This window comes from Telopea speciosissima, chromosome 3, assembly GCF_018873765.1.
Source record: "Telopea speciosissima isolate NSW1024214 ecotype Mountain lineage chromosome 3, Tspe_v1, whole genome shotgun sequence".
Taxonomy (NCBI): Eukaryota; Viridiplantae; Streptophyta; class Magnoliopsida; order Proteales; family Proteaceae; genus Telopea; species Telopea speciosissima.
The window spans coordinates 26,685,906-26,711,122 of record NC_057918.1 but is presented as its reverse complement, the minus strand read 5'-3'; the positions used below and the strand labels follow the sequence as shown (position 1 = coordinate 26,711,122).

The 25,217-nt window shown below is 41.1% G+C and overlaps 2 protein-coding genes across 5 annotated transcripts in view; one reads left to right on the top strand and one right to left on the bottom strand.

Annotated features, from left to right (window-relative positions):
• LOC122656117 overlaps positions 1 to 17,040 on the bottom strand; it is a 48,169-nt gene extending 31,129 nt beyond the window's left edge. For both annotated transcript variants that reach the window (XR_006332045.1, XM_043850567.1), the window contains exon 1: positions 16,054 to 17,040. Coding sequence is in view for 1 of the 2 variants with exons in the window: in XM_043850567.1 (XP_043706502.1) it covers positions 16,054 to 16,749 (696 nt within the window). In the remaining variant the exon portion in view is untranslated. The remainder of the gene's footprint in view (positions 1 to 16,053) is intronic.
• A 2,574-nt stretch (positions 17,041 to 19,614) lies between these two features.
• On the top strand, positions 19,615 to 24,725 carry LOC122653667. Of its 3 annotated transcripts, XM_043847587.1 has the most exons (7): positions 19,615 to 19,819; positions 19,945 to 20,131; positions 21,212 to 21,401; positions 21,998 to 22,201; positions 23,255 to 23,560; positions 23,643 to 23,798; positions 23,906 to 24,123. In XM_043847587.1, the coding sequence occupies exons 1-7, from the start codon at positions 19,622 to 19,624 to the stop codon at positions 23,913 to 23,915; spliced, it is 1,251 nt and encodes a 416-aa protein (XP_043703522.1). In that variant the 5' UTR covers positions 19,615 to 19,621; the 3' UTR covers positions 23,916 to 24,123. The 3 variants fall into 3 exon arrangements, with proteins under 3 accessions (XP_043703522.1, XP_043703521.1, XP_043703520.1); XM_043847586.1 differs by having other exon boundaries at positions 19,978 to 20,131; positions 23,643 to 24,725; XM_043847585.1 differs by having other exon boundaries at positions 23,643 to 24,725.
• Positions 24,726 to 25,217: the final 492 nt, after the last annotated feature.

Genomic DNA, 25,217 nt, shown 5'->3' with positions numbered 1-25,217 from the left:
ACGACATCTCCCACCATGGCTTCTTCCACTACAACTGCTTCTCACGTAGCTCAATCAGGTATATTTCATGTTTCCTCTCGTTCTAGTTTATCTTGGCTTCTTGACTCCAGGGCCTCTAATCAAATGACTAGCTCCTCAAACATGTTTCGCACTTATCTTCTTTGTTCTGGAAAGGATAAGGTCTGAGTTGCTGATGGGTCCCTGTCTGCCATCTCTGGTAAAGGTTCAATATTCTGCTCCCCTACCATTTCTTTGTCATCAGTTCTTCACGTCTCTAACCTTTGCGCCAATTTGCTTCCCATATATCGTCTTCCTGTTGACCTAAACTGTTGTGTTCACTTTTATTTTCACATTGTGTCTTTCAAGATCTGGTGACGAGAGCAACGATTAGACATGGTAGGGTGTGTGATGAACTGTACTACTTTGCTCCTGATGTTAGTACCTCGTCACTTGTTTCTGCTCACATCAATCATGCTGACAGCCTAGTTGTCACGGTGGTTAGGCGACCCAAGGCGTTGGAGAGGGTCCAAAATCAAGGCAACACCAACTAGGCATCTAAGGCGCACAAGTCGACCAAGGCGCCGCCTTGACAACTACGGCTGACAGTGCTCTTACTCAGCTCCATCAATGGCATCGCCAACTTGGTCATCCTTCCCTTCATGTTTTACGTCATTTATTTCCTTCCTTAATAAAACATTGGAATGTGGATTGGTTAGCTTGCGACATTTGTGAACTCGCTAAGCTAACCAAGTCTTCCTACTTTCTTAGTGATAATAGAAGTATTGTTCCTTTTTTCCATTATTCATTCAAACTTATGGGGACTATCTAAAGCTGTTGCTAGGGGAGGGTTTCGATGGTTTATTACCTTTATTGATAACTGTACTCGATTGACTTGGATGTACCTTCTCCACTCTAAGTCTGAAGCCTTTCTTGCTTCCAGTCTTTTCATACTATAATTAAGACCCAATTCTAGGTCAGGTTCGGATTTTGCGGAGCGATAATAGGACTGATAATGTAGCTCTAGATAGGTAAAGGTCCTACTAGAGGCCAATTATCCAGGATCCAATGACAAAGGACCAAAGGGGCTGCTGGTTCTGCAGTTCCAATAGAGCAAAATAGGCGTTTAGGTCAATTTTTAGGGTTAGGTTTGGGGGAATGGGGGGTAATTTTTATATGGTAATGCTAGGCAGGTCTAGGGGAAGCTAACAGTGAAGGTTTGAACAAGGTTTGAACAAAATTTCAAATTTCAGAAATTTAGGATTAGGGTTTCGGGTTTTGGGTTTTAGAATTTAGGTTGAAATTAGGGTTTAAACTTGGAATCTGGGATCAGGCTGGCTTAGGCCAAATAGACTCCAATGAGGTACGACAGGCCATCCTCCAGGGTGGCTATACGCTCTCAGGAGAGGAGGACAGGCTGGTATGGACTCCTGCTAGTGATGGACGTTTCTCGGTTAAGTCTGTTTGGAATGTTGTGAGGGGCCGCTCGACGGAGGTTCCTTAATCCAAATGGATTTGGAACTAGATTTTACCAACAAAAATTGCTTTTTTCACTTGGCAGATTATTAATGGGTCGATACCCACGGATGAGTCGGTGATGGTGGTTGGTATCCCCCTGGCCTCAAAGTGCAATTGTTGTAGAAACCCTAGAAGCGAGTCAACGGATCACTGCCTGGTAGCAGGTGGGACTGCTTCTAAGGTTTGGAGATTTTTCTCAGGGATCTTTGACGTCCCTGTTATCCCTGCACAAGATGTCAGAAGCCGGATTTTGCTTTGGCAGGAGTCGGCTAGTTGCAAGTGCCTCTCTGATTACATTGTTGGCTACCTGCCCTCCCTGATTGTGTGGGAGCTGTGGAAGGAAAGGTGCAATAGAAGACATGGAGAAAGGATGAGGTCAGCTCTGAGCATCATTGACAACATAAAAGTTTGGGTGAGGGGCTTGCCGCGGCCACTCAAGCTTGGAACAACCTCATCGATGAGGGGGCAGCAGATTCTATGTAGTCTTGGGATTGCGGCTCCTTCTCCTAAGATAGCTCGGCCGACTCTGATCAACTGGTGCCCCCCCTTTGTTTCGCTGAAACTAAATGTGGATGGTGCGTGTAGAGGGAACCCTGGAGACGGTGGGGGGGGGGGGGGAGGGGTGATAAGAGACAGGGAGGGTTGTGTCTTGGCAGCCTTCGCTAACTTCTACGGCCCCTGCTCCAATGCTATTGCGGAGCTTCGTGCTTTGAGGGATGGATTGAAGTTATGTTATGACTTGGGCCTTTCTGGAGTGGTGGTTAACTCTGATTCAGTCTCCACGGTGCGTATGGTCAATGGAAAGAACTGTGGTTTATGGAAGGGCTGGTACTGGTTTCAGGAAACTTTGGTGCTGATAGGATTAGTCAGGCCTTGCATTACTTCCGCTTATAGGGAGAGCAATAGGGCGGCCGACTGGTTGGCAAATCATGCTTGCAATGAAGGGCTCTCCACCTCGTACGATCAGGCACAGCTGCGACAGGGTGATTTCCAACGTATTCTGAGGGAGGATAGAGCTGGTTTGCCTATTCTCAGACTTTAGTGCCTTGGTTCTCACAATTCTTTATTCTTTTTTGGGTTAGGGGTAAGGCGGCATGTCCCCCCCGTGTATTCTTTATTCTTTTTGGAGCTTAATAAAAGTATAGGGGCAGCCCCGGGTCCCAGGTAATATTCGCGTTATAAAAAAAAAAAAAACTTGGAATTAGGGCATGGGGCTAAGGTCGAGTACTGTACTGGTAGGGAACAATACTCGACCAAGGTATGAGGCCTAGGTGAGGGCTGGAAGTGTTAGTTCTGAAAACTCTAGGGTTTTGGGTTTAATGAAGTTGGGGGGAAATTAGGGTTTAAGATGGGGGAATGGGGCAAAGCTTAAGGTCGAGTGTAAGGGGTGCGGAGAGGGAACTGGGTTTTAATTTGGCCTGAATCTAATGAAGGATGAAGGCTGGCTGGAGTTAAGAAGATCTAGGGTTTTGGGGGAATTCAAATAAAATAAAAGGGGGGCTATAGGATAGGCTGTAGAGGATTAGGAGAAGAAGGGAATTGCAGACAACTAAAATACTTACTGGATTGAGCAATGGAGAAGGATAGAACCACCTTCAATGGAAATCCAACCAGCCGTCACGGTGTAAGGAGTCGTAGGAGATCCACCTACCCTTTCCACCTTGATAGAACCACAAGGATATACACTCTCAAAGAGCAGCAGCAGCAAAAAGGCAGCAATATGGTTTTTTTAAAACTCATAAACTTGTGGGGGAGCCTCCCACTATTTGAACTTCTATAATAAAAGGCCATAGGCCAAATCCTAATACAACTTAAACTGTTCCCTCACTTAAATCATGGAGAGGGAGACCTAATTAAAACAACTTAAAATTTTAAAAGGTTAAAAGACCTATTTACCCCTAATAACTTAAAACAAAAGACACTTAATTAAATCATTAAAATTGAACCATGGTTTGAACCGGTTCAATTTAGGTTTACAAATAAGCTGAAATAAAACTAAATATAGAACCTATTAAATGTAAACCTAAGCTATGGCTCCCAAACTAAGCCCTAATTTCAAGGCTACTTCTTCCTTCGGGTGTGGGAACATGGGGCTGCATCAACTGAGTATATTGATGGTGCATTTCTTCAATACCTTGATGCCCGCGGTATATTTTCCCAAACATCTTGTGTTTGTACTCCCGAACAAAATGGTATACCAGAACGGAAGAACAGACATCTTCTTAAGGCCAGACATTCCTTGTTGTTTACCACCCATGTTCCCAAATTCTATTGGGGTGATGCAATCCCATGGTTCGAGAACACGGTTTCAGTACTAGTTTCACCCAGCTAAAAAACCGAGTTCGGCCGAGATCTCGGCGAGTTGGTGCACTTTTTTTTTAACTCATTTGATGGTTTTGGTGGGTTTTTGACCTAGTTTGTTCATGAATCTTGGTATACAGCCTATTTTGGGCTATTTAAACACAGTGGCACTATCAGATTGTCCAAAATCAAAGTCCAAATAGGAGTTTAACTTAGTGGGAAACTAGGACAGACACTTATTTATGCTAGAAACCAGGACAAACACTTATTTATGCCTAATATCATTTAACTATATGTTTTTTACTTAAGATATTATTCATAAATAAGCAAATACCTCCTAGTTGAATCCAATAAAAATAGTTAAAAAATAAAATTCCATAGGATAAAAGGTCCTCCCCCCATTTCAAGAACAAAAACTGGATTTTCGACGGTAGATGCAATTTTCAACTTAAATGATGTTAGGCATAAATAAGTGTTTGTCCTGGTTTCTGGCATAAATAAGTGTTTGTATACCAAGGTTTCCCATCGAGATGACCGAGATCTCGGCCAAGACAGTGTATTTCTCCCATTTCACCTTTGATCTCGTCTCGGTTTTGCAAAAAACCAAGATATTACCGAGATCTCGTCGGCGAGTTCTTGTTCCATGTGCAGTCCTGGCTACTGCCTTCCTTATAAACCGGGTTCCCTCCAGTGTTCTAGACTTCAAAACTCCAGTAAGTCTTCTTCCTGATCCCGCCCTTGCTTCTCTCCTCGCTCCCCGAGTCTTCGGTTATGTGTTTTGCTCACAATTCCTCTCCTACTCGTTCCAAATTGGATCCCCAGGCTCTCCGTTGCATTTTCTTTGGGTACTCTACCACTCAAAAGGGTTACAAGTGTTACCATCCCCCCTGCCACTAAAAAGTTATCATGGATGTTACTTTTCACAAGGATAAACCCTATTACCTACCAATCTTCTCTTCAGGGGGAGAATGTTGAGGAAGAGCTTCCTTCTTTGGTCATTGACATTGTTCGGCTTCAAGGGGAAACAAACATTGAGTATACCACTAAACAAAGGGATCTAATCACTTACTCCCGGCAACAGAAACAATAGCCCATCACAAATCCGTCATATCCACCAGTGCTCTCGGATCCAACTCCTACAGTACTTCCAGATCCAGCTCCTCCATCTCAGACTTCGGGTAACTCTTTCTCATCTGATGATGCTTCTATTGCTCTTAGAAAAGGGGTTCAAACATGTACTCAACACCCTATTTCTAATTTTGTTTCCTATGCATCAGTGTCTCCTTCCTACCATACCTTCATTTCTTCTGTGTCCTCTATGTCTATTCCACATGATTGGTTAGAAGCTTTTATATATCCCCAAGTGAAAAAATGCTGCGGCGGAGGAAATACAAGCCTTGCAGAAGAATGAAACCTAGGAACTTGTTCCTCGTCCTGAAGGAAAGAAAGCAGTAGGCTGTAAGTTGGTATTCAAAAAACCGATGGAACAGTTGACAGATACAAGGCAAGACTGGTCGCCAAAGACTTCGCCCAGACCTATGGGGTTGACTACCAGGACACATTTGCCCCTATTGCAAAGATGAAATCTATTCGAGCTTTGTTATCTTGTGCAGCAAATCTTGGCTGGAATCTTTAACAACTTGATGTGAAGAATGCCTTCCTCAATGGAGATCTTGAGGAAGAGGTGTACATGAATGTGCCCCTAGGGTTGGCCTCATCATCCACAACCGGCAAGGTGTGTCGATTTCAAAAGTCTTTTTATGGTCTTAAACAATCACCTCGAGCTTGGTTTGGTAGATTTCAAAAGGCTATGCAAAAGTTTGGGTACAAACAAAGCCATGTTGGGGTTAATCATAGCTTGTTTGTCAAATGCAAGGATGGGAAAGTTACTGGCCCCATTGTCGATATCGATGATATAGTGATAACAGGGAATGAAGATGCAGAAATCTCATTGTTGAAAAATCAGTTGGCCACAGAGTTTGAGACTAAACACTTAGGACCTCTTAGATATTTTCTAGGGATCGAAGTAGCCCGTTCAGATAAGGGTATCTTCGTTTGCCAGAGAAAACATGTCCTAGATATAGTCGGTGAGACAGGGATGTTGGAATGTAAGCCCACAAAGTCTCCAATTGAGGTGAATCACCACTTCAACTGCAATGGAGGCGACCTGGTAGAAAAGGAGAGATATCAGTGAGTTGTTGGCAAATTGATATATCTCTCCCATACTAGGCTGCACATTGCTGATGTTGTGGGTGTTGTGAGTCGCTTCTTACATACTCCTAGATATAGTCAGTGATACAGGGATGTTGGAATGTAAGCCCGCAAAGTCTCTAATTGAGGTGAATCACCAATTCAGCTGCAACGAAGGTGACCTGGTAGAAAAGGAGAGATATCAGCGAGTTGTTGGCAAATTGATATATCTCTCCCATACTAGGCCGGACATTGCTGATGTTGTGGGTGTTGTGAGTCGCTTCTTACATACTGCTCAAGCCAACCACCTTGAAGCTTTGTATCGGATACTGCTATACTTAAAATCAGCTCCAAGCAAGGGTATTTTATTCTCCAACAACAATAATGTGAAATTAGACTAGCTTCACTAATGTTGATTGGGCAGGTTCCATTGATGACCGGCCATCTACTTCAGGTTCAGGATATTGCACATTTCTTGGAGGTAATCTGGTTACTTGGAGAAGCAAGAAGCAATCAGTGGTATCCAGATCCAATGCTGAGGCATTATAAGGCCATGATTAGCATAGCCCACAACCCAGTGCAGCATGACCAGACCAAGCATATTGAGATTGGTAGACACTGCATCAAGGAGAAACTGGAACAAGGCTCAATTTGCATTCCTTTCATCACTTCGGAGAATCAGCTAGCTGATGTATTCACCGCTTAAGGCATTCCATCCCGTTGTTTTCAAGTTGGGAATGAGGGATATCTATGCACCAACTGGAGGGGGAGTGTTAAGGATTGACTAGACAGCTCATGTGTCTAGGTTCGTTGTATGTTAGGAGGATAAGAGTGCTGACTCATACCTTACCTATCATACCATATATGTAATATCTTTTATCTCTATATATAAAGTATGGCCTTTGTCTATCTTGACAAGCCAATCTATTCTTCTCAACTTCTTCTGAACTAAGCATATTTGAAAGTAAAAGCAGAGAAGCCTCTTTGATGTTACATGAAGTTTGGGACTAAATCACCTAGAAGGGCCACGTTCATCAGAACATGGTACAAATTCCATTTATGTCATTACAACAAAAGTGGCTCAAGATAACAAAGAGTTAATTCAGACGTTCATGAACAATCTTTCAACTCATCCATGTCCTCAATTATCTCACCTTTCATTTCTAATCTAGTCATTTAGTTATTTCTGTTTGTAGCATTGGCAGAACATTGGAACTTGGAAGTACCTTGTATGCCTATCCCCCAAGTCCCTGACTTGATCCATATGTGACTTAATTTGTGTCACCAAGAAATTAGATCTCTCTATAATACCTTCAGAAGATTCATTTTTTCTAACACTGTCTCTCCAGTAGTCCATGCTTCTTTCTTTATATTCTAGATTCTTCAACTTTATATATCAGATAAAATTTCATTAAAAGAGATAGATCATAATGCAAAATGGTCTTGGACCAATCAAGTAATGCCTAAGGGGTGAATTCCCCTTTATGAGATTATGTTTTATTCCCCCCACCCCAACCACCCCTCCCTAAATTCGGTGGAGCTTTATTCCACTACAGGAATACAGCTGTTGTAGAAGCATGCTGAACATTAAGTGGTGCTTTAGTGCTTCATGTATATATTGAGATGGGGAACAGATGAACAGTTGGGTGCTGAAGATGTTTACCAAACTCAATACCTGGCCAGACTCAACCAATGTTCAAAATTTCGGTCAAAGTGACTGAAATTTCGCGAAATTTTTCGGTTTCAACAAAGTTTGGAAATGAAACCAGGTGTGATACCATGGTCTTACCAAGTTTCGGTCGAAACTTCGTGTTTCAGGTTTCTGTATCATTTCAGTCGAACACTTCGTATCAAATGCATGGTTTTCATCGAAATTTCGCAGTTTCAGTGAAATTTTAACCATGTTTCGGTATTGTTTTGCTAGTTTAGACTCCAAAGAGGGAAATGTTCTAGAAAAACTCAGTTTTGTTTATTCATTACTTTGTAATAAACCATGTATAACATTAGATAATTATGAAATGATTTTTAATTTTATGTTTATTCATTCCCAATGCATATTTTAGTCGTTTTAATTGAATTATGTTTGTTTTAGTACTAAATTTTGTATATAATCAATTATATTAGATAAAAGTATATAACAATGTACAACGTACACTACCAACCTAGGATCCGAAGCTAAACTACCATTTTAGGTTTTTTTATGATCTACGTGTTCCATTATGGTTAGAGGACCTAGAATAGGATTACTTATAAGTTTCGGGACCTAATTTGGCCATTTGCGCCTCAAAACTAGTAGTCAAAACCTACAGCCGAAACTTACCAGGTTTCGATCAAAATTTCATAGTTTCGCAAAATATTTCAGTTTCGAACCTTGTACTCAAAATAACTTGGAGACTTTGGAGAGCCTCATAACATAGTTAGGGGCATCATAACTGTTGGACTATGGATGGTGTTGTTGTCATTGTTATCAACACAGTCAGTTGAGCAACACACTCACACAGATGGCATTGTGAGCAGAGAAATGTGCTAATAAAGTTTGTTTGTACAGTGTGGCAATTGTCAGTGGGTACCAGTGGCCATATAGACATGTACAGTGTTATGGCAACATTTCTGGTAGTGTACTGGTTGAGTTGGCATAGATGGATTCGTCAAACAGGTCAAACACATGTTAGATAGCTTACTAAGGCATATGGGAATATGTAGTAGTATTCAGAGGTGTTTGGAAGTGTTTTATGGTGTTTGGTGATGTTTGACAGAGGCTGGAAGCAACATGGTTTTGTTTTATGTCAGTTTGCGAAAGTGCATCATAGGAGCACACGAAAGGGGCAACTTTGGAGCCAATTTGGAACATCCAATTGGCAGAATCTGAAGAAGTCATGAAATGAGAGTTGTAGTGTGATGAGCCGTCTTTCCAACGCAACTGAAATCATTGAATTCCGAGTTTGTAAGGAAAAGTTATGTTGACTTCCGTATGGTCACACGATTTAGGAGCAAATCTGGGAAGGTTGCAAGTTTGGAGGGGATATGGCCTATACGGCGCACATTCCGAGGTGTTTTGATAGCATTCGGCCTTCTGATGATGTGGGTCCCATTTTTCATGTTTTGAGCATAAGGGTCAGGTGGTGTGCATAACGAAATGCTTGGTGATAGTATTGAGATGTGATGGAGATGTTAGAGATGCGCTTGGGATGATTTGCATGTTCTTAGATGTGTTTTGAGGCCCAAGCGAATTTTGGTCTTTTTTGCTCTGGCCCCAATAAGGTAGATGGTGTGCTCTGGTGGTTGGTAATATGTTCAGTATGAGTCTGATGAGCTTCGGATGCTTTCGAGTTGATTCAGTACACGTTCGATGTGTTTATGGTTTAGGAGCATTTTCGTAATTTTCCCTAGCCATGGCATGGTAGGCATCATGCTCGGGTGCGTATTCATGCATTTAGTACATGTTGACTGAGATTGGCATGCATTTTGGTGTTTAAATGTGTGTGGGGCCCACCAGGGGTTTAGGTGACGCGATGATATGGCATTTAGGTGGTTTGATGATGTGGCAAATGATTGGCCACATGGCTTGTTGAAGCAGTGGCAAGGCCACCTGGGCTTGGTATAGTTGGGCAGCAAGGGTTCTGATGCAGAAGCCGAAACCATGATTAATTTGGCTGTTCTTTGATTTTTCGTTGGAGCCTTTTTATTTGTTTGTTCTTTTAGCCTAGGGTTAAAACAGTCTTTTTCATGGTTTATCTTCTTAGTTCCCCTCCACGATTTTAGAGGGATTAGTATTTTATTTTATTTGTTTTAGTTGTTTACACTTATACTCCTATTTAGAGTATAAGTCTATTCTATGTTTTATAATTAGGATTCAAATTAGGAATCCCAACTCCTAATCTGATTAGGATTGCTTTAGATTGATTATTTGTAAGGCCTTTTGGCCCCCCCTTTATTATTACAAATAGTAGAATCGTGGGAGGCTCCCCCACCTATTATGTTTGAAATTTTATTTCCTCTTGCTGCTGCCGCCATGACTGCTGCTGCTTCTCTGTCTTGTGTGTCATATCAAGACCCCTTGTGAGTAATATCAAGGGCTAGGGCTGGAGTAATCCGGCGACTCCTTGCATCTTGCAGATCGGGAGGTTCGTCTTCTTCTTCCTTCAAGTTCTTCAAGGTTGCTGCTGCTGAAATTCTGCAATTCCAGTAAGAGTTACAATTTCCTGCAACTTTATCATCTCTTCTTCTTACTTCCATCTAACCTAATCGACTTCCCCAAACCCTAGCTTCATCTACATTCATCACAGCCCTATTCCCTCATCAGATTACACTCAAAACCTAACCACAGGTCCATCACAGTAACCCTCCCACTCGATCTCAGTTGCAGCCTCACCTATCCACTACAAACCCTAAATCCCTCCCTCAACATAAAACCCAGAAACCCTAAGATCTGCTTAGACCTAACCAGCCATCAAAACCCCACCAAAGTCCAGCCGAACCACCCCCTCCCTGCTAGGAAAACTCGACCTAAAGCCCAGCCCCTAAATCTGCTCCTAAACCCTAGTTTCAGCTTAGATCCTAAATCTGAAAACCCAAAACCCTAACCCTAATATTTCTGAATTTCTATTTCTTATTCAAACCTCATTAAAACCTATTCTAATAGACTCCTAAAATTCTGCAGACCATTACCCAATAAAACCCTAACTCAATCTCCCATTCCTAACCCTAATTTTGCCCTAGTTACCCTAAACTGCCCATTCGGCCAACCCTAAAACAGAACCTGGTCCTAAGTGAGATTTATTTCACCTAGGCTACATCAAATTGGTATCAGAGCCATGGCTGAACATGGCAGCCCTGCTATGGATCCCACACGACCATCCCAACCTGATTCCCTTGCTGCAATCATGGCTATGCTGCAGAAGATCTCAACAGACCAGCAAGTTCTTGGTGATCGAATGACAACAATAGAACAAAGCCAAGCTGTGCCTCTTGTAAGCAACCCTCTATATGTAGAGGAAGACAGATTCCAAGTTCATTCTGAAGTACATGGAACTCTGGGAAGGGATGAATATCATAGAAGTCATCCCAAACGTCACAGGGACCACAGAGATCAGTCTAGACATGACCGAGACTACAGGGATTGACGTAGGTATGACAGAGATGACTACAGAGAAGACAGGGACAGAACTACTGAAGCACCTCGAAGACCTAACTTTGAGGAATATTTGAGGTCCTACTTCACTGGAGATGAAGCTACTAACCGGCGGTTCGATACACAAAAGGTCAAGCTAGAATTGAAAGAGTATGATGGGCATGGTGATCCACAAAAATTCTATGACTGGCTTGCTGCCCTAGATGACTACTTGGACTGGTATGATTTGCCTGAAGACCGAAAGATGAGACTGGCACGCACTAAACTAATTGGTTCTGCTCGAGAATGGTGGCGCAAGGTAGAGCGGGACATGGAACGTGAAGGTAAAGCACCTACCCACTGGGAGGATATGAAGTATGATTTGAAAGAGAAGTACTTACCAAGACACTACACTGCTCAGATGCAAGATCAATTCAACTCCCTTCGTCAAGGGAACATGACTGTATCCGAGTACATGCAAAAATTTGACTCTCTCTCATCTCGCATTGACACAATAGAAAGTGCTACTCAGATGTTGTCCCGATTCCGGTTGGGATTGAGATCTGACATCCTCAGAGCTATTGGCGTTGTGGATGTTCTGGACGTCAAGGATTGTTTTGAGAAGGCATTGAAGGCTGAAGAATTATTGGTTGGGAATAGAGGATTTGATTCTTCCATTGAGGGTACTGTCAAAACTTTTTCAGCATTCAAGTCTACTACCACTAGTCACAACCGAACTGGAAATTCTATTGCTGGTCCTACTCGATCAGGCTACTCCGCTGGTAGTTCTTCCCGTCCTCCACGTGCTGATTATAAAGGTAAAGCTCCCATGGACAGCAATGAACCCCACAACTGTTTCCATTGCAATGAACTTGGGCACTATGCCAAAGATTGCCCACAAAAGCATAGACCTGTTAATGTGGCTGCCAAGGCAGAGGAAACCTCTGAAGAGCACGATGAGCATGGCATATATGCACTACCCCCTGATAGTGATGAAGACTTAGACCGTCACCTTGAAGATCTAGATGGTGGTGCTCAAGGTGTCCATACAATTGCTCCAGCTCTCATGGATGATGTGGTCGATTGTGACAAGGTAATTGGGAACATTTCACAGGGAGACAGTATCAAGCAAGTTGCTGTTCTTGAAGAGGTGGGGCTGAATGAGAAGGTTATAAATATTGAAGACCCTTTGGAGGTTGAACACATTGATTTTGTGATGCCCCCTTGGTTCTTCGAAGAGAAGGCCCCACGACTTGAAGACCATATTCCCACTGTTATAACTTCAACAGAATTCTGCCAGGGAAGTGTTGAAGCTGCTGCCCACATGTTACTTCATCCTCCTCATCACAAGGTTCGTGGACGAGTTTCTTCACACAAGCATGGTACGTGGACTCCCATTCATGAAGTCAACAAGCTCACCCCAAGTTGCCGGAGCGTTGCATGGATTTCACCCATTCATCGAGAGATGAATGTTTCTAAGTCGGGAGAGTTGATGCGCGAAACCATGATTAATTTGGCTGTTCTTTGATTTTTCGTTGGAGCCTTTTTATTTGTTTGTTCTTTTAGCCTAGGGTTAAAACAGTCTTTTTCATGGTTTATCTTCTTAGTTCCCCTCCACGATTTTAGAGGGATTAGTATTTTATTTTATTTGTTTTAGTTGTTTACACTTATACTCCTATTTAGAGTATAAGTCTATTCTATGTTTTATAATTAGGATTCAAATTAGGAATCCCAACTCCTAATCTGATTAGGATTGCTTTAGATTGATTATTTGTAAGGCCTTTTGGCCCCCCTTTATTATTATAAATAGTAGAATCGTGGGAGGCTCCCCCACCTATTATGTTTGAAATTTTGTTTCCTCTTGCTGCTGCCGCCATGACTGCTGCTGCTTCTCTGTCTTGTGTGTCATATCAAGACCCCTTGTGAGTAATATCAAGGGCTAGGGCTGGAGTAATCCGGCGACTCCTTGCATCTTGCAGATCGGGAGGTTCGTCTTCTTCTTCCTTCAAGTTCTTCAAGGTTGCTGCTGCTGAAATTCTGCAATTCCAGTAAGAGTTACAATTTCCTGCAACTTTATCATCTCTTCTTCTTACTTCCATCTAACCTAATCGACTTCTCCAAACCCTAGCTTCATCTACATTCATCACAGCCCTATTCCCTCATCAGATTACACTCAAAACCTAACCACAGGCCCATCACAGTAACCCTCCCACTCGATCTCAGTTGCAGCCTCACCTATCCACTACAAACCCTAAATCCCTCCCTCAACATAAAACCCAGAAACCCTAAGATCTGCCTAGACCTAACCAGCCATCAAAACCCCATCAAAGTCCAGCCGAACCACCCCCTCCCTGCTAGGAAAACCCGACCTAAAGCCCAGCCCCTAAATCTGCTCCTAAACCCTAGTTTCAGCTTAGATCCTAAATCTGAAAACCCAAAACCCTAACCCTAATATTTCTGAATTTCTATTTCTTATTCAAACCTCATTAAAACCTATTCTAATAGACTCCTAAAATTCTGCAGACCATTACCCAATAAAACCCTAACTCAATCTCCCATTCCTAACCCTAATTTTGCCCTAGTTACCCTAAACTGCCCATTTGGCCAACCCTAAAACAGAACCTGGTCCTAAGTGAGATTTATTTCACCTAGGCTACATCAGGTTCAGAGATGCATGGGTGGGCATCAAGGCTTGCACGCATGGGCATCAAAAAGGCCTCATGGCACACGCGCATGGGCGTCGCAAGGGCACACATGGCCTGCGGCACAAGGCCACAAAGCATGTGGCATAGGCATGGCCCTACGCTGGCAAGGGGCATAGCCCCTGCGCGTGCAGATATGCCAGTCGGGTATGCCGCATGGCTTTTACCTTGGGCGAGTTTTCCATGCCTTATTTTTTCTAAGGCCCATTTCTTTTGAGTGCATTCTGGAAGCACTTTTTTTAAGCAAACATGTTTATCTTTTAAAGCAAATTCTAAAAGTCGGCAGGCCTAAAAATAAATTAAAAAAGGCAAAGGGGTATCAAAATAAATAGTGAAAATGGCGCAAGGAGTTGTGTGCAATATTAAGGAGTTTGTATGTTTCGAGATGGTTGGTCCAGATTGTGCCACACAGGCACAGATTCCAATCGGTTGGCGGAAGATTTACTTGCTGCGTCAGGTTCCATCGCGGGTTTTCCCATTGGGCGATTGTAAAAGCACCTCAATAAAAAGCGCTACATTGAACCATTGAGTCTGACGAGATTTCATCTGCCGAGCTTTTAATGAGTTGTGCAGGGATTTATGCAGGTGCGGTGTCACATGCGACAAACGCATCAGAGGTACAGTCGGAATTTGTGTAGCGCCAGTGCACACGCGAAGTTCCCAAGATTCTGTTTCATTGGTTGTTGTGCATCATCTCTTCAAAGTGCAAATTGATTCAGATCTAACAACTGACATTCCACACGCCAGAATATCTCAGATCCGACGGCCTATGTTCTTGCCGACACTCTGGTCACGTGCAGCATTCAACGACTTTAAGTAGTGATGAGCGGTTTGTCATGAAATGGCCCAAATATTATAGAATTGCCCCTCAACTTCATTTGGCCATATCTTGGCCATTTTAGGTCAGATTCTGATGCTTCAAAGAAAGATTTTCTCAGATTTTCGAGAGCTACACATTGGGAGTGCTTGGAGGAACTCATGTGTGCTCAGAAGTGCGTTTTGTGAAGATTTTTTATGCTAAATGCTTTTGAGTGCTTGGATGGGCTTGAAGATGGCTTGAGATCATCATTTTGAAGGTGTATGAGCATGTTGAAGCTTGTGGAGATGACTGGATGTGGAGAACTTCAAGTGGCTCCCACTTAGGTGATTTCTTCCCAATTTTTATATTCTTAGATCCTAGGTGGTGATGAATATTATTGTAAATGCCTAGTTGATCTTAGTTGGGATTGGGATTTTGTTTTCAACCACTTTATTGCATTGTAATACCCTTGTGAGTAGTTGCTCACTAGGTATTTGATAAAAAGCCTAGATGGACTTAGGCACTCACAGTTAGGGGTGTGACTGTTTGGGTTAGTTGCCCTTCGTCTTTGTATGATCAAGGATTGAAATCATATCTGTTGTTGCAGTGTTGGAGAGTATTTGTGCAAATACGAAACCCAATATGGGTATTGCACCGTGGATGTAGGCTTATTGCCAAACCACGTATATTTATATGTTGTGGTTTGTTATTTGTACTTTGTGAAGTGTTGTCGTGTGTGCAGAGTAGGTGTGTTACTCAAGGTAGGCCTAAACAATCTTAGTGGAAAGCAAGGGTACACACGAACTGTAGCTGGCCAACGGGGTGCCCCAACCAGTGGTGCTTATAGGTTACTTGAATCAGCTCTTGGCAGCCCATTGTGTGTATTTGAGTTTGGTGGTCGTCAGTGGGATGTTTTGGAAAGTAATTTCTAAAGACTACTGATTCAACCCCCCCCCCCCCTTCTCAGTAGTGAAACCTAGTACAACAATGACATCCCCAGCCTTATAATTCTGAGTAAAGTATAAAACAGTCCAGTACAAACAGAACATAAATCCAGGTAGAACATGATAAAGGTGGGAAAGATTATAAAGTTTATGAATGGAAAGTAAATCATGGGAATTTATGGGCTATGGAATCAAGGAAAAGAATGACAACGATAGTGATTAGACAACGGACATATTTTCCCAACAGAACATGATTTGAATCGGAAGGTCTGTTCTTAACCACATCAATTTCGTTGTCATTAAAAGTCAATCGCCATCCACACAGAAACCAACATAAATTTATAAACTAATCCGTGAAAATACATAATAAATATTAAATTGGATAGCGAGCACAATTCCTTGAATTGAACAGAGGTTGTGAAAAACTCCATATAGATGCAAGATAAAAGAACAAAAGAGACAGTAAGCAGTACTGGATGAAGCAAGTAGAACCTGAGCCAGTGTTAAGGACTGTGAATCATGGGCCTTAACAAGTTGATCATACTGCTGTTTGATCTTCCTCTGCGTTACACTGGACAAGGAGGTGAAGGGATATAAACAATCCAAATCATTCTTGTCTTGTGCAATAGATATTTTACTCTGAAGACGCCCATCTTCGGCACCGTTGTCCGCCGGGGAATTCTGGTGCTTCTTTTTGGCCCTCTTCTTCTTCTTCTTCCCCCTCTGGTCCCCAGTTTTCATCAAATCCTGGGCGATAGAATCGCCACCATCGTTATCAAGCTTGGGCACATCAGAAAGCTGGCTAACACCGATTTTCCCGGTATCATTGAGGGACAAATGAGAAGGAAGGAAAGAGTCCCATTTGGAGGGATCGGATGAGAGGATCTCTAAAATTAGCGGATGAGTCTGATGGGCTTTATCGGTGGTGTTCGGTGGAGAGTATGTGATGATGGAGTGAGGGTTTTGAGCCGATACTTCAGCTGCCGCCGTTGCTTCTTCTTCTTCTTCCTCTTCTTCTTCTGTTCTCTTCAATCTTTTAAACATAAAAAGGGAGAACACGCAAAGAGAGACAAGGGAGAGGGCAATGAACATGGGGGTTAGAAGTAAGTGATGATGTTCCATGAGATATGAATAAGTGAAGCAAATAGATGAGAAAGTGGAAGAAGCCATCGCCATAGAACGCGTCATCACGGGACGGGAGAGAAACCACAGACAATACAGAAGAAGAAACGGCCTTTACTGGTTTTTGTTGTTCTTCGAAGTCTAAGCGCTTCTAAATCCAATGCATTTACAGTTTCGTCCCGAATACTCTGTTTAAACTTGGAAGGTTAGGGTTTCCTCAAATTCTCCAAAGTCAAGCCTTCTCTCTCCCACAACCACATGCCTGACGCTCGAAGTGTTCGATAACTTCCATTGTTGCTTTGCTCTGCACCTTTGCAGTATATATCTGCGTCTTGAGGGGAGGAGGGGATACCGAATACGTGTGCGCTAAGGATAAAGCCAAAATCCCAAATACACTCCTTTGGGCTTTCGGATCGAATCAATATCTATTTGTTCTCTAGATATTTGATAAGTCATTTAACCCCTAAAAATTAATAATTACAATAATTTTTTTGCAAAAATAAAAAATAACATGACACGGTCGTGCCCTCAACCATGGATGGTGGAGAGAGGAAATGTATTATTACACTTCTGCCACCACACTTGAAAGGCACAAAAAATTGGATCCAATAATAACAAGTGGAAGAGTTCTCTGTCCAGCAAAGTGGCCTTTGCACCAGCATAAGGGTCAATAGTAGGCCTACATAAGCATCAATAGGGATGGAATTTTCACCTTTCATAGGGGTTGGAATGATCATTTCGTCCATCCTCTGTCTAGGCACAGGGGCCATGCTCCGAGCATGCTCATTTTCCCCTAATAATAATTGAGAAGAACTCTCATTCTCTCCCTAGTATTCATAACTAATTGAACGAGATAGGGCAGACACAAGATAAATGTCGCAAAACGTTATAGCGCGAAGCACTATGATGAATTCGATTAGGGTGAAAAGTGGGTTGTATCGGCAACATAAGACCAAAGCAGTCCATTCCAGCAACATGCGACTAGGATGGACTCGACCAAGGGGAGGGGATCGTTCTAGCGAAATAGAAATGGAACGGACTCCTTGGGTAAAAAATGGGGTAAATCATACCAACAACATAAAACTGGAGCGGACTCTAAGGGGATGGGCATGGTAAAATGTATTAATGTCGTTTTATTGAAACAGACTCGATAATTGATCAGGGTTAACTGTATCAGCATCATTTTATTGAACCAGACTCAAGATGGAACAAGAAAAATTGTATCGACATCATTTTACTAAAACGGATTCAAAGATGAAACATGGGAAACTGTATCAACGTCATTTTACTGAAACAAACTCAAAGATGAAACAGGGAAAACGTTATCAACACCATTTTACTGAAACATACTCAAGGATGAGACGGAGTAAAACATATCAATGTTCTTTCTCCTCATCTCTCGAAGCTTTCCTTATTATAGAATTTGGAGGGACACATGTGGTGAATGTGGAAACCTCCTTTTTGAATCTAACAATAGAAAGAGGGGCATCTATGTCATATCTCCTCCACACGAACAGCAATATATAAGGGAGTGTGCAATTTTATTTTTTGAACATGTGTTTTACAATACTTTTTCCCATTTTGTTTTATTGACTTTCAAAGGTGTAGAAATCGGTCTAAATTCCTCAAACTCTACTCACACATCATCATCATCCATAACTGTATCATTTTTTTTAAATTAAAAAAGAAAAATACATAAGGGATTTGTATCAACTGTATCATTCGCCCTAAGAAGAGTAGTCAACTTTTCAATAGACAAGAGGTTTGACATTTACACTATAAGGTCATAACCATATTCCTATATTGGTCTTGGATTTCGACCATCCATTAAAATTCTTAATCCTCGTATCCATTAATGAGGTAAGAGGATGAGGTTGCCAAAATTTAAAAAAAAAAAAAAAAAAACCCACCTGTTGTTAACAACAGAATATTATTATCATATTAAATTCATGTGTGAATTAGACTGGAATGGGATGGATTTTATTTCTTTATGCAGGTTTGATTTTACTTTTTAGGGAAAGAAAACGTCACCTGGTCGCCCAGTGCATGTTGCCCCTTAACCCAAACAAAGGGACACGTGAAATGATTGCACCCCTAGTCATTTACATCTTTCTAGGGATGCAACAATTGTTACACACGCCTCTATGTCTGGGCACATGGGCGTTATACGCTATGCGATCGGGTGGTGTTTTTTTTCCCTAATTTTTATTATCAAATCAGATTGAAAATTAAAATCTCCTAATGCATATATTTGACTCGAATTTTATAAGCCAATTCTTAGAAATATGTCAAAAGTTATAACATGGATTGAAGTATTAGTATTGTATTGGTATCACCAGAGACTGATATCAATACATATCAGCATTATCGACTAAAAAAGGGGTTTTTTTTTGTGTGTGTGTGTGTTGGTTGGGGGGGGGGGGGGAATAACACTGCCCAATAGCGTGGTTTCCACGCTCAAACGCAGCTCAAGGCACAATGACCATTCGTAGTGAAATGAGAAAATTTGTCCCTGTTAATGTTCTTGCGCATGCTATGATTGGCCTCACCCTGGCACAAGGACCACACTGCCATGCAGAGAATACTTTTTTTTTTTTTTCCTTTCTAAGTTGTCTGATGCTGAACTGATACACCCGATACCAAACTTATAATTCTGGATCGGATCGGCTGATACCGATACCTGCCCCATACTTTATCAGTGGTATCAAAAGTGTTCGATCTAATCCGATACGGCGGATCCGTATCGGTATCAGCGACGACAACTTGGTTGGGCTTCTTTGATATCAATTATTTTTCGGGTTTGGGCTTGTGAAGACCTGGACCGGGTTTGAGGCAGCCTGGCTCATTCTAAGGCTTCAAATCGAGGGTTTTGGCGGGTAACTATTAGTTTCAGGTTTTCGGTTGCAGGGTTCATTTCCCGGGCTTCCAACCTCAAAGCATGAGCGGAGCACCAGAAATTAGTGAACTGTTCGCGAAGCTCGCTACACACCTCCAAAGCGAAATTCCTTCTACTGGCAATGAAGAAGTTGCTGATCCCGCAATTTGTTCACTTAATCAATCTATCAACCTGGATGATAAATCTAGGGTTAGGGTTTTGGATACCGCACTCTCCTTGATGTGCTTCAAAGGACCCCAGGTTCGTCCCGGTTTTTTTGCATAATAATGCAATTTTCTGACAATTTCTCCATATTAATGCCATTCCTCTCTCTCTCGCTGTCTCTCCTAATCTCTTTATATCTCGTGTTGGTTCTCGTTATCTAGGTTTTTAATGCGACAGTCCAATATCTGGTGCAGACGATTGTGACCGTTCTGTCATCCTCAATATCTTGCAAGGTTTTGCATTTTCAGAGACATGAGTTTCTTCTGGTCGGCAGCTCAATTCCTAGCCATAAATGTTCTGAATTGATCAGAGTGTGCGTGGATGTGCTTGGAAAATTGGAGAGCCATGGTAGGTTGAACAGGGATGCTCATAACTTGATTTTTGCAGGAAATGATATTTCTTCTCTATATGCTGCATATGCTGTTAGAATTATTATTCAACTTTTACGTTGTTTGCTGTTTGCTAATCATGATGATATCTGTTAGCCAAATTTACCTCAACATGCTTTATCAGCGTTTAGTATTGGCTTCCTACTTAAATCCTCAAAATATCTCTATTCAAAATCAATTATTGACCACTTGCACCATTTATAGCTGCTTGACTTTTAATAACATTGTTACTGGGCTTCGATATTTGGATGAATTAGATTCTAAAGAGACCGCCGGTGGATGATATTCTTGACTTTCAGAGCCCTCTTGAATCAATATCTTATAGGTTGCCTCTCAGGATAGTTGACAAGAACAACAACAAACCCTTGATAGAGGTTACCTAACGAATATGGCTCATACACATCAATACATGGATGTAGTATCCAAACCCTTTGAGATAGAAGGGTCAGGACTCAGGACTATACCTAAAACAAATTAGTTAAGCCATTTAGATGGCTAAACCTTAGGGTTTTCAAAGTGATTAGTCATATAGTAGCATTCTTCACTGATCTTTTGCATTGAGTCAGTAAATGTTGAAACAGATTAGCGTATCTAAAGTTTCTCAATTATCAAAGTTTTGGGATTAAGTTAATAATTCCAAATTATATAAAAATCAAGCTTCTCCTCCGGTTAACATGAGCTGTAAATATGTTGGGAGCTCTCTTTTTATTTAGTTACGATTACAGTGGACTTTTTTAGTGTCATCTATAGAATGCTATTAAATATAGAAGCTTGAGCCACTAACTCTGGCTAAGAATCCGAGAATATATGCTGTGAACACATGGAAGAATACCATTTAATCCACCGGTGAGGAATGAACATTGTAAATGACTTGGTTAGGCATGAGTACTTGTGACTTAACCCCACAGTTATGTCCTTAAATAGAGTAAAATGGGATAACAATACTGATGTTACTACTTAGGGATATGGTTTAGTTACTTCAGTTCATTGCTTGCCAAGTCTTAATCATGTCTTTTAACATAATTTCCTGATGTTGCAGAGATGCTTCCCCATTTGCTGTTACATGCAGTTTTAAGAGTGGCAACATTTGCATCGTGTTACCAGAGTCTACTACCATTTGAACACGTTTTTAGTGTAAAGGCAAGCAATAAAAGAGACATCCTGGTTACAGAGTTGCAGCAGCTTATGCCAAAAGACATTTCAGACAACAGCCATGAAATACCATTGAGGTATTCTGAAGTAACCTGTAGAGATTTACAATGATCTGGTTGTGAAAGTAAACAATCTCACTACATTGGTTTGTTTTGGTTTAATTACCTCTGTTATGCCTTTGGTTGTTGATGATATCTTCCATGCCTATAATTTTAAGGTTAAAGCAGATTTAGGTAGTGGGGGTTCTATAGTTTTCTCTCTCTCTCTCACCCACCGACACACACACACGCACAATCACAATCACACTATCACAGGTATATGCTTAGTAGGATATATATGTGATTCTAGATCTCTCTCTCTCTCTCTCTCTCATGTATAGATAGGGTAGTCTACAAATCTACAGTCTGGATCCCTCCCATCGTTGATCCAGAAGATTCTGAGGTGACAGTTCTGTGCAAATACTGGTCATAGAGCTTTTGTGTATACTATCAATCATGATGGTGAAAAGGTACCAACCCTTGTGGTGCGTCTCAGGAGGACCCCCATCATGGACATTGTGTAAAAGTTCTCAATTGTTTCTTCAACATTCCAACTCTTTTGTTACTCTCATTCGCTTTGATTTTTCTCTTTGCAATTATTATTTATTTTGTTGCAAAATATGATACCATTTCAGGTTGCTTTTGTGGTACCTTAATCCACTGAGTCTGAAGCATGATATTTCAAGAGTTTTACAAGAGACCGTGCGAAGGCCTTTCCTTTCAGTAAACAAAGAACTGCATGATAGGATGAATTGGCGTTCGTTAATCATATGCTTGGTACTTTCTCCTGCTATGTTTATTGAGACAAGGTGCCTATTGCATAACTGGTTTCTAGCAACGTGAGTTCCTGACTCATATATGGATTCTTACGCTGTTTTTTGTTTGTAATTGTAGTCATATGTTTGAATCTAATACTATGAGTGGGTTTCAGAACATTGCTTCTGATTCAAATTCTCTTTGTATATTTGTTTTCTGTGAGCTCTGCTCTAGTCACGGACAAAAATACATCTATGATTTATTTATGGCAAAAAATTTCTTGCACAGCCGTTTAGGATGGAGTCTCCTTGACAGGCATACCTAGTTTTTCCATATAAAAGACTGATATGGCAAATCCAGCCGTTGGATATCTAGAGAATGGTCTAAATAGGCCACATGTCAAATTTCAGAGTCATATCCCCCCATGTAATGGATACCTTTCCATGTATGTCCATACACCTCCTCATAGTCCCGCATACCCTCTTGGCAGTCCTAGACTTTTAAAGGCTTGTTTTGCCACATGGCCAACTCCATTTGGCTGAAACTTGACTTGAGGAGGGGATCTTGGGATCTACCTGAACACAAAATTTCAGTCCAATCTGATCTGGTGGCAAAACTAGGTGCCCGTTAAGGAGACTATATCTTAAACAGTCATTTAAGAAATCCAGGTCCTCTATTTATGTCTTCCTATCATGTGAAATAGCCATGTTGTATGAGAGCCAAAGCATGATATAACAGTAATTTTTCTCTTGTTGGTTTCATAGTAAAACTTTCCTGAAAATGAAATCTTACATAATTTTATTTTTTTTTGTCCATACAAATGGTGGAAAATCCTATTTTACAGTAAATTTTTACTTTTCAGTCAGCTTACATAGAAACAAACAGATCCATTTACAACAAAAGAAATTCATATAATGAAGGGAAAATGTAAATACTCTGTAAAGCAGTTATCAGCTCAGAATCCTATTACTGGGGTTCTATTTCACAATAACTTTATTCGGCTTGTATGCTTTTACCAGGCTATCATGACTTCTAATTTTTTGGAGGAAAAGTATGCCAGGACTTGAAAATTGATGCACCAGATCAATGTGTACTTAATCTATCTGTTAATCCATAAGAGTTGCTATTTTCCACAGGGGCTTGGCTTCTGTACTAGAGCTTCAAGTTGAACTAGTCTCATCAATACTGGATGTACTAGCCAGACCAATGTGGTGGGGTATATCAATGGAAGTGGGATCTAAGCTGCCATCTTCTCATGCATATTTCCCCAGTGAACACAAACTGTTGGTGATTTTAACTGGACCTCTGTCGTGCAAAAGTTTTCTGCATTTGATTTATCTTATAATGGAGCTGTTTCCTGGAAGTAAAGAATATCCAGATCCTACTGACATGAAAATTGCAACAGCAAGAAAGGTGGAAATGACAAATCATAAATCTATCTGGTAAATTCTTGCCCCGTAATTAACAACCATTAATGGTGTTCTTATCCAACGATCCATGCCTTATTCAATTGTTGTGTAACAGGGCTATGTTGATGGACTTCCCACGTTGGTTCTATTTTGCTGTTGGCTTGCTTTTCACTGGAAAAGATTGGCAAGAGAGTTTCCTGTCAAAATGCACATCAATGGCGGACATTGAGCAAACACATGATGTAAAAGCACATTCAACTGCTGCTGCAAGGTACCTTGCATGGATTTTGACTCCCAGTAGTGAAGCCCATATTGATCTGCTGATTAAATGTTTCACTGAAACATCAAGATCATGGACTCTAAAACAACTTGGTTCAGGTACACATAACAATAGTACAGTTGGCTGCAAGAAAAGGCTCAAGAAGCCCAAATTCCATGATAACCATAATGATCATGCAGGCTCCAAGAAGTATGATGGCCAGACAATTGCACTCTGGCTGAAAGAATTCCATGACAGTTACGCAAGGTATTGGAGTAAGACTGTCAACAGTAGTGCATCCACAAATGTGAAAGCACCACATGCTATTCACCTCCAGCAAAATTGTTTATTTAGAAGAATTTCTTTAGGCATCTTGATTGGGTATTCCAATTATTTAGATGAAGAGGGATGTGAGCTGCTGCTTCACTATGCTGCAAATGGTGAAATCCTTTGGTCAGTGGAAACTAAAACTACTGGTTGTAAGTATATGAATCGGAAAATTGAAGGGCATGATGGCAATGAAGGCTCAATTAGGTGCTTTGAAGAGAGTGGTAAATGGAAGGAGGCCGTAGCAGGAGCTTCTCTTGTTTTTAATTTATTTGATTTAATTGTAGATATATCAACTTCCGTATTTGAGATTGAAGAGAGGTGTATTGAGTTTATTTACCAGCTGAAAGTTAAGGCTGTCAGATACTTGGTTAAGTGTATCAAGGAGCTACTCCAGTTTAAAACTGATGAAAATGAAGGGGGAGTTCTGATGCTAATGGATCTTCACAGTAGATTAGCATGGTGGAGGCATCAAGTTCCAGGAATACTCCAGTGTGACAGTGCTTTAGATGATGTTTTTAGCGCCTTGAATTGTAAAATATCTTCCTTCTGAGAAGGTCTACCAGATAAATGAAGCAAGTTGATGTATTTCAACAGGCTTCCATTAAAAAAAAATTGGTGTATATCAAAAGGCACAAGGTTCTGGATTTGTTGTCAAAATGGCATGGGGAAAGAAACTTATATATATAAAAAAAAAAATTATCTACCTACAACTGCAGAACGGTTCCAGTGAAGCAGGTGGTGTTAGCTAGAAATTGAACTAAAAAGAAGCATTAACTATTGCAATTATTTGGAGGGTGCGCCTTGTTCCCAAGGTAGTGAAGTTAGAAGTTGTAACTTCTTTTGATCCCCCTCTCTCTCCCAAAAAAAAAAGTCAATTAAATACAAGGTAAATCTTTTTTTTTTTATCCAAAATAAGTTGAAAGTGACTCAACATTATGTCAGAAGTTGTCATTGCCCATATGAAATGACATATTTATTCTAATTCTAATATCGGTTACAACAAGATTTTTCCTTTTTCAAATATACCATTCTCATGCTAGCTTTGTAACACAACTTTCACAAAGCTAATTTTGCTACACATTTTTCAGTTTAGGCCAATGA

Excerpts from the sequence above, each read along its gene's own strand:
- LOC122653667 (XM_043847585.1), top strand. The coding sequence starts at position 19,622 with ATGAGCGGAGCACCAGAAATTAGTGAACTGTTCGCGAAGCTCGCTACA. Across the intron at positions 21,402-21,997 it reads AGCCATGAAATACCATTGAG|GTTGCTTTTGTGGTACCTTA; the intron begins GTATTCTGAAGT and ends ATACCATTTCAG. Across the intron at positions 23,561-23,642 it reads ACAAATCATAAATCTATCTG|GGCTATGTTGATGGACTTCC; the intron begins GTAAATTCTTGC and ends GTTGTGTAACAG.